This window comes from Rosa rugosa, chromosome 4 (genome assembly GCF_958449725.1).
Source record: "Rosa rugosa chromosome 4, drRosRugo1.1, whole genome shotgun sequence".
NCBI lineage: Eukaryota > Viridiplantae > Streptophyta > Magnoliopsida > Rosales > Rosaceae > Rosa > Rosa rugosa.
In genome coordinates, this window is record NC_084823.1 from 2924599 (window position 1) to 2934417 (window position 9819).

The window sequence follows — 9819 nt, forward strand, 5'->3', positions numbered from 1 at the left end:
GTTCTTTCTCCCTGTCAGCTCATAAGCAGCGATGTCATTATCCTTCTCTTCATCATCATCTTGACTCAACTCTTCACTGTGGTGGGGATAGTAGGGGTCATAAGTAGCCGGTTGGTAGCTCAGGGCCGCTACAGTGCGATGTTTTCCTGGTACATATGTCCCCTTGGAAGCATTCTTCCTTGCATCAGTTTCTCTAAGGAGATGTTCGAAGCTGCCCACCTCTGTGATGAGTTCTCCCATTGACTGGATCATGCTGCCATGCTGCTTCTTTCGCTGTCGAGGCTCTAGACCCTTGATCGCCAACTTGATCAACTCCTTCTCCGGCAGGATCACATTCAGTTTGGCCTTTTGAATCTGGAAGCGTTGAAGGTATGCAACGGCGGATTCAGTAGGCTGCTGAGCCATCTGGGTGAGAGAAGCCAAATCAACTTCAGGCTCAATGGCTCCAAAAGTTTCTCGAAAGAGTTTTTCCATTGCGGGCCAATCTGCCACTGTTCCTGGTCGGAGTTTGGAAAACCACCTGAAAGCCGCTCCTGAAAGAGAAGTGCCAAAGATCCTGCACTTGAGGATGTCATCATTCTGGTACTGGCCGCATTGCACTTTGAACCTGGCCAGATGAGTGATTGCATTCTCGGTGTCTTCCCCTGAAAAAGTAGAAAATATGATGTTTTTATATCCCCTGGGAAATGGCGCGAGCATTATATGTGGCGGGAAAGGTCCCTCATAGACCCCATCCATTTGGGCTCTCGGGTTAGCCAGCCTGATCATCTCCTCGACCTCGTCTCGTCTAACATATTCCGGGCCTAGAGGAGGGGGAGGTGTTGCCATAGTGTGGCGAGCAGCCGGTATGGGTATTGCTTGGTTCACCGTTGCTGCCTCTTCTCCCCTCTGGACAGCGCGGGTTGTAGCGGGCTGTTGAAAAGTCACTGCCGGCATAGGCATCTCTTTTGTCAAAGCTGTTATCTTGACAGGATTACCAGCTTGGTCAATCCCGTAATAACCTCCTGCCAGCTCCTGATATATGTTTTCCGCCCCGTCGCTGTCGTACTGAGCGAACACGGTGGAGTCGGACGGAACTGTGCCACCTTTCGATGTCTGCTGCCTCTGTCTGGTGGTCTGCCCGCCTGACGAAGTAGCCTGTTCTTTGCTACCGCCAATAACCAACGCTTGTTCTTTATTTTTTTGTGGCGTAGCAGCAGCTGTTGTAGGAGGTGTAGTGGTGTTGCTGCTAACTTTCTCTCGCTGATTCGGCGGCACGTACTTGCCTGAACCAGATGGTTGGCCGAGGGAACCCAGGATAACGTTAGGATCACCTAACGTCTTGTTCAACACTTCTCTAGCTTGGTTCAACTCGGCTCTTTGCATGGCCACCTCAGTTGCGAGATTCTCTCCATCTTTACGAAGCCTTGCCATATCAGACGCTGCCTGCTTTGTATGGTTCTCAATAATCTCTATCAATCCCTGGTGGCTCCGGTTCTGGTTCTCTGCAATACTCGTAGCATGAGCCCTTAGCGCATTCTTTGTTTGTGAGATTTGTTCTGTAGTCTCCACTGACTGTCGGGAAAGACGTTCGTGTATCTCACGTATAATCTTATTTGTCCTCGCGTTTTCCCTTTCAAAATCAGCGGCGATCCACCTGCTGTGATTTTCGACGTTTTCCCTCATGATCGCGAGCGCGACCTCGGTTGTTGCTCCCTCTGGAATAGGCTTCGCAACGAAAGCCTCTATTCCTCCACTCCCCACTGTGTTGGAGATAGTGGTAGTGACAGGCTCACTGGCCTGAGTAGCTGTAGTAGTTTGACCCTCAGCAGCGGTCTGGTGATTCTCTCCTTGTTCCGTTGACATATTGGAGGATTCGGAATGGAGAGAGAATCTTTGAATAACTTGTTCTTCAGAAAGACCACGACACTCCGCGCGAGAATGCGGTGTGTAACTGGAGGTCTTATGCTTTGAGCAGTTAGCGTAGCCCTTTTTGTAAGGGTTTTTGCTTGACTTCCCAATGGCTAACGTTCACGAAAAGACACTAGTTGGTCCCACTGGGCGTGCCAAAATGTTTGGCGCAAAAACCAGTTGGCTTGCAAACTGTCTCTTTTGAGCGTGTGCGCAGGCGTGCCAGCACCATGGGGTGCAGTCGTCGGGGTAGTCCCTTGACCTGACTTCTTCTTCAAGCGTTGTGGACGAGGAGAGCACCAACCTCGCCACAAGGTTCTTCTCTAGCCTTCCGGGAAAGGACTTTCTGCCTTACGGATAAGGACTTTGGGTGTGATCTCTTCGCGTCACCGAATCGATACTTAGTGTTGTAGACTAAGCAGAGCAATCACTGGGAAGTTTGGAGAAAGCACGGGTTGCGCTAAAGCGTGACTTTAGCTTCGCTGGGTTGCGAGGGCGTTACCCTTGCTTCGCTGGTAGTAACGGTGGCGGTTGCGCTCGCAGTCGGCTGCTGGGGAGACTGGGACTGGAAGTACGGTCGCCGGGTTGATCTGGTGATGCTAACAGTTGGCTCTTAGAGAGACTAGGACTGGCGGGCGGTCACCGGGTTTCAACGAGGTTGAAGGTTTGCTCCGGGGAGGCTTTGTAATCGCTAGGATTGATTGATATGAGAGAGGTCTTTTATTCGTCCTTGAAACCTGGTATATATACCTAGGGTTTCGACTGCTCCTTGCCACAGAAGGATTATTGGTTGAAGTTTCATATTCAATCCTCGCTACCCGACTCCAATAAGGTTTCGTTTTCCTTATGGATCACGGAATGGGTGAAGCTGTAACCCAAACCCGAATAGGCTTATTTTTGGGCCGCAGGTATCGGCCCGCTGTGCTGAATCCACTAAAGGATCTTGCCAAAATTACTTTTGGGCTCAAACACAATTAATAAAGTTGAGGTTTTGTTTACCGATTTCTCATTGATAAATTCTATGTTTGTGTGCTTTGGTGGCCTACTTAGTATGCATGCTAGGGTTCTAATACTTTGATTGTTTGATGCCTGGATCAATAGTTGGATTCCTCAAATTATCTAGAGAAGTAATTGGTAGTTTTCACTAGCAAGTAAACAAAACCCTAGGTTTAGCAAGGCTCTAAGTTATTTGCGATGCCTAGTGATTGCTCAAACTCTTTTCAAACTTAATGATCTCTGCATGTTTAATCTAATAAACGTACCTTTAGGTTGCATTGCTTGGGAATAGTCTAGGTGTAGAGCACTTCCTGCCTAGCGTACAAAGTAAGAAAGGGTAATAGGTTGTGTTCAAGCGTACCGAGTCAATTTGAGCGTCTTCAACTAAGTTAATTGGTAGCAAATTGGACAAAGTGTGTTGTGTGTGATTGTTGGGGGTGGATACTTCCTTCCTAGCTAGTTTCATTATCTTGATATCAACCAACTTCAATTTCGTTTTTCTTTCTGTTCTCTGTTTTTCTGTATTTCATTTCCATAGCAAATCAACTCCAAAATTCACCAAATTTTGTGTGCTAGACGCCTTGTGTGTCTAGTACGTCTCTGTAAATTTTCATATTTTTTTGGGTTGTTTTGGTTTGATTCGTAGTTTGTCTTTTGACTGCTGTTCAGTAGGAACTGCAGTCACGTTTTTGTGACTTTTGTTGAAGCACTTAGTTTAACTTAATCCTCTGCGGGAGACCCTTATTTCTCTATACTATGATTGACATATTTGCAGGGAAATAAGGAAAATCAATAGCTTTAAATTTAGCTATCAACTTTTCCAATGGCGACCTGCAAAACCATATTCCATACTCCTCTTTTCAATCTCCGCTTCCTGTACTCTCTTCGACATGGGACATTACAAAAACTTCAAATTACACTTCCATATCAACAAACAACAAATCTAATTCCAGAATTGACCCATCAAATAACCCAATTTCTAACCAAGATCAAAACTTGACCACTCCAATTGAACACACATGCAAAATCGGACTAACCATGGGATCGGTCATGGCCTTGGGGTTGGGCTTGGAATGGGAGAGATTGGCGAAGAGGTTCTTGGCCTTGAAGCTCTGGTACCAAGCGAGAATGGAGCAGAGAAGAGATAACGATTTTTCCGGATCCGATGGGAGACTCGAGCAAGGCATGGCAGTGGTCATCCCAGACAGCTCGATCGAGAGTGGAGACGACTCTGCTCATGAACGCCTCTTGGGCTATGTACGGCTGGTACGGGAACCCGACGTCAATGCCTCCGATGGGCGGTACAAGCTTTTCGATGAACTTTTAGGGTTTGTTCCTGGGAACTCGACATCGATGCCTCTTCCACTGCCGGGTCCAAATCCATGCCCCAATCACCACCACCATCACCAACGCTGCTACTCCGCCGCCCAAAACCTTGCTCCCCAAAAACAAGATCAAATCTTGTTCCTCCGTCACCCTTCCCAGAACCTCTGGAATTTCTAGAACGATCTCGATCGTTTGATTCGATCTCCACCATTTTATACCCACTTGTTGGGTGAGCCGATCTGAAGCAAAGGAGAGGGTAGAGCTCCACTGCCTTTCCCCGGGAAAACAAAGACCATAATCGCAGAGGAGAAGAGATAAAAAGAAAGAAATAAAAGAAAAAAAATAAAAATAATAAAATAAAATAAAAAGAGAAAAGAATAAATTAAAGTAAGATGTGAGGGTATAATAGACTTTTTGACGCGTAAGGATTGTCACGTCAGTAACTTAACAGAGTTTTTGGACGGAAAGTAACGAAATTGACCTATCGCACTACTAGAATTTTGCTTTTAGACATCACGACAATTACATCGGTGAGAAATTCACGCGATGTAAAAAATTATCATTAACATCGATTCCTCAAATTTCGATTTATATGTATATAACTGACATCGTTTTTTACTGTTGACTGATGTCTATATTTTGATTCCAAAATTTTTGAAAACGCGGAAAGACTAACTTAAACAATTTCGTACACGCGGGGAACAAAATTTTCCCACTTTACTTCACTCACTCTCTCTCGCCCTTCCCCGAAACCTATCCCCCTCCTCCTCACCCTCTCTCTCTCTCTCTCTCTCTCTTACCCCCGTCCCAACTGAACCGGAACCACAAAACCCTAGAAAACGAATTCGAAGAGATTTCTTTGTGGCTCATCTCGGAGGTGCAGCCTGGCGTTGACTCGTCAGAGGATGGCGAAGAAGAAGGTGGCTACGGTGAGCCCACTCCGGTGGTTGGAGATCGTGACGGAGGAGAGAGTGTCCTCCAGATCCACTTTGTCTCGTGGAGTTCTTGTTTCCTTTCTGTTCAACACCCAACCTCCTCCTCCATTTCCTAACGGCACCGAACCGTCCTCTTCTTCCTTCTCCGCCTCCGACCAGAACCCGTCTAAGAACGAAGAGGAGAGAGAGGTCGGGTGCGAGGGGTTAGGGCTCAAAGATGGTGGATGTTCCAGAGTTCAAGGCCTCCGTTTCAGAGACGAATTGGAGCAACTCCGAAAGAAGTCTGGGTAATTTGAATCTTTTTAGTTTATGGATTTGGTTTTGTGTCTTTGAAGTATTTGTGAGTGGGTTTCTTAAGTTTCTTCACTTTTGTGTGATTCTTTCTTTAATTTATTGAATGGATTGGATTATTGGCATGATAGTCATATGAAGATATAGATCCTCTAGGCTTTTTTTTGATTGATGATGGAACAGAAAATTGAACTGTCGCCAAAAATGGTATACCCAGAAAAGTACTGCTGTTGATTTTATGAAATTCATAACTTCAGAGATATCTTGACTGCAGAGGAGCTTAATCCCTTGCTTGATGGCTCTGCACAATCACAGATGCACTTCCTTTGCAAATTATTTTACTTTGTTCGTCAGTTACACTACTTTTGTACATATGTGAAGGTATCCATCTGCCCACGGAGCAGTATTGCTTTCGCTTGTGAAAACTGAAAGGTTGAACCCTTGATGTGCTATTTTCAAAGGTATTAATTTTAATGCGCCTCATAGACATTGTCAATAACTATTGTTGCAAGTTTTTCAAATTATTTTCCTTCATGGTAGTACCAGTTCTTCAATAATGCGATTGGTTATTTCAATGAAAAAAAAACCATCAGATCTACTTCTGCTAAAGGTGTGTATCCACCCTATTTGAAGCTCATGTTGCTCCTGCAGGTAGCTTTGATTTGGGTTTTGTGTTTTGATCTGTTTGGTTACTGGGTTTGCTTTGTTTTTTCAATTGCTTCACTTTTGTAAAGAGTTTAGTATAGTATTACTGTGCAGCTTTATGTAGATAATCAGATACCCAGTTTTGCTTTCTCTTTATTGTACTTAAATTGGTAATCTTTTCTGTAAATTGTTCTAAGTTGGGTCGTACTTAAAACAAATTGGGTGTTTTTGTTTCTTATTATTGGCTGGTTTATAGTGTTATTTGGATTGGATTGTGTTTGCTCAGGGCCATTGATAAAGCACTTCTCTTCCCTTGTCAAGTGGACGAGGGCGGCATCTGCCAAAACACCCCAATCAGGTGAATATGAAGTGACTACTGTTTTAGGTGTATTTTGGTATTTTTGTTCTTAGATTAGTGGTTTGTTAAGTGTAAGTATACTCAGTGGTGTGTGTTATATGGTTTTGTGGTATTGTAGATGGTATTGTGTGGTATGGGTGTTGTGTTTCAAGAGAGCAAGTTTTTCAAGTTTTCGGGTTAGTGTTGCTATTTTTTTACACTGCTTGCATTTTTGGTGATTTGTTTGTTGATTTGTGATGTTTGTTTATCTGTATGCAGGGGAAGCCTCCTGACTGGCAAGATTTTGCGGTTATTATTACTCTGCTGGTCATCAACTCCACCATTAGTTTCATCAAGGAAAATAATGCGGGTAACGCTGCAGCAGCTCTCATGGCTCGTCTTGCTCCTAAAGCCAAGGTATCTGATATACCAATTTGTTGTCGTTTTGTTTTTAGGGTGGTAGTTACTGCTTCTGTTATGGTGATACAATAGGCCATAAGCTCCATCTTGGTCTATTGATCAATTTTTGATGTATGAGTAGAAAGATTTTATGGTGGTATACGATTGAAGTAGAATCTGATCCCCAAAAGAGGGATGAATATTTACACAGATTGATGAGTCTCCCAAATCAGGTTAAATATGAATACCACTGTTTTAGGACCTGTTCATATCCTCCTTGCATGCACACACAACACACTTGCAAAGTCGCAGGTGCTGATAGTATATTGTGTGGCTTATGAGGTACTTGTCATTCAGAAATGGTCTAGTACTATTGCTGAAGGGGGGTCTTTCGCTTCTAAAACATCCTATGTAAAATGTTGTAGTCACTATGGTTGCTTGCATCCCAATCTGGTTTATCACCGTACCATTTGTGCATTTATAATATAAAGTAATACCTCTGGGTATGGTTTCCCTGTAATCTTTTTTGTTTTCTGATTAAGAGTTTGGTTGTCTGCAGTCAATTGGTGTGAGTGTCCATGTAACCAGTGATGAGAAGGTATGGATCTAGAAGATTCTAAATTCATCTGTGTGGAAGTGGATAGCGGTATAACTTAATCTCATTTTTATTTTTGTTTTGCAGAAAGTAGTGCAAAGATGGCCTTGCTTATGGAATGGTACACAATGACCGTTTTACTTCTTTGCATGCCCTTTAATTTGTTTTGTATATGGAGAAGTTTAGGCCATATGTCCCCTTCTCCCTACTCTTTGTACACTTTTTATCAAAAATAGTATTAATGAGAATTTTCTTTTGGTTACCACTTGTATTCTCATTGTGATAATTTTCTAGTGAAGAAACTGATTTATGCACATAAGAAGCAAACCACTTTTTAACTAGAAATTGAAGCAAAAAGAACGAAAACTCAACAACTTAATATAACAAACTGATGTCATAAATGACTAAGACCATCCGTTCTATCTATAGAACAGATGTCTAATATTGATATATAAATCAATTTCTTTTGTAAAACGATGTCACAAGAGGAAACGAAATCAGTTTTTTATAAACCAACCAATGTCTGGAGTCATTTTATACATCGAGACGTTATAAGAAACTGATGTCTAGAGTTATTTTTAACATCGGCTAAAAACTGATGTCTGGGTTTTCATGATCTTTAACATCACCCACTAAGACATCGGACGATTTTTTTTTTAACATCGGTTTCTGGCCGATGTCAAAGACCAAAATTCTAGTAGTGTTGGTTCAAAATTGGAGAGTATAAGGACTAAACGTGTGAAATTAGAAGGCGAATGACTAAAGTGTTTTTCAGATAAAAATTCAAGGACTAAACAATATTTAGTCCATAAATAAATAAATAAATAAATTCAAACCTAGCTAGAAATTGAATAACTGTTGTTTGAAGATAAACTAGTCAAACAACATCTAAATACTATTATTGTCTGAATAACAATTGCACAACAGACTCGTAATAACTCTTGTCCTAACAACAAGATGGAGACAATAGCAAGAAAAAATATGTTGTACCTTTAAATCCGGGATAGTATCACACTTACCCAACAATAAATTTTGCCTAATGCAATCATATATACACAATAGAATAATTCTTTCTGTTGTTTTAAAATATCTGACGACAATTAAAAATTTTGCATGTTGTTGGAAGCATGTCGTCTGAAGCTATTATTGGCATAGTGTGAATACCTCTAGATAACAATTCAAATTGAATAAAGCAGACTTTTAGAGCTTTTATACCAATCCTAATTGAATGTGCAGACATCCAAATTCTAGATGAATCTTTAAAACACCATAGAAATCCAAATATAATATACCCTTTTATTTTTCGATTGATCTCAAAGATCTAAAGATATATATCCAACTTGTAATATATTATCATATTGAAGAAGTAATAAAAACCAATACTAATCAAATGCTACTTTGCAGTTTTCGTAGCATCATATATATTTGAAGTTATCTGTCTTTCAAGTAGATCAAAATGTTTCAGAACTTCAAAAATTGGTGGGACTTGAAAATTAAGAGATCAACTTGATCGAGAAGACGAATTTGAGTCATACTCCACCGTCCAATTAAAGGAGAGTGACAGCCAAGCTTAGGCATTGATATTCCCAGCGACAGCACAGGCTGCAGAGATGACTGAGAGTTTTGAAGTGCGAAGTGCAATGAAGAACAGGCCAATGATGCTGGTCTGAGTAAGTGAGTAACTATTATTACTTATAGTTGTAACACACAATGTTGCTATCAATAGCTGTGATATTAGGAGGTAGCTGTACTCACTATTCCTTCTTCCTTCCTTCAAACATTTGGAATCCCGGTAAGTCATTTTACATTACTATCAAATGTGGTCGACCTCGTAAATTGAACCATGTATTGTTCTATCTCCTTGATATAATTGCTTTACAACAGTGGAGCTCGATCTACGTACACCACACCTGGATTTGTTTCGAGGAACGTGGACACATCCATGCACACTTCTCTCGATCTGTAGAACTTCAGTAGTGAATCAATCAGTACACAGAAGGCTGTTTGAGAATCTACAATCTCAAAAGAGCCGAACCCTACTTAATTAATTAATCGGTTTAGCATTGTTTCTTACATGGTTTGGAATATTTTCCAAACCTTAGGTCACGAATAATTAGGATGAAATCAGCTGTCTCCAAGTACACTATTCATATTCTGTCCTCATTGGTCCAAAAAGAATAAAAAATAGAACAAAAGATTAAGAAAATATTTTTTTAATCTTTGTGGACCAATATCACCAATATTAATCTATGGTGTGTGTATGGAGGTGGGGGTCATTTGTAATGTCATCCTTGTGGTAGAAAAATTGTTAATAATACATGTTGGGATTTTGTTTGCTTAGCTCTTACTGAACTAGTTGTATTTGCCTTGGCATTTTTGAGGACTAGAAAATTGGGCCAGTAAAT

At 41.5% G+C, this 9819-nt stretch overlaps 1 protein-coding gene across 1 annotated transcript; it reads left to right on the plus strand.

Moving 5' to 3' along the window:
• Window positions 1-4888: 4888 nt before the first annotated feature.
• LOC133742841 (uncharacterized) lies at window positions 4889-7234 on the plus strand. Its single transcript, XM_062170523.1, has 4 exons — window positions 4889-5434; window positions 6370-6441; window positions 6700-6837; window positions 7177-7234. Exons 1-4 carry the CDS (start codon window positions 5118-5120, stop codon window positions 7232-7234), a joined length of 585 nt encoding a protein of 194 aa, XP_062026507.1. The 5' UTR covers window positions 4889-5117.
• Window positions 7235-9819: the final 2585 nt, after the last annotated feature.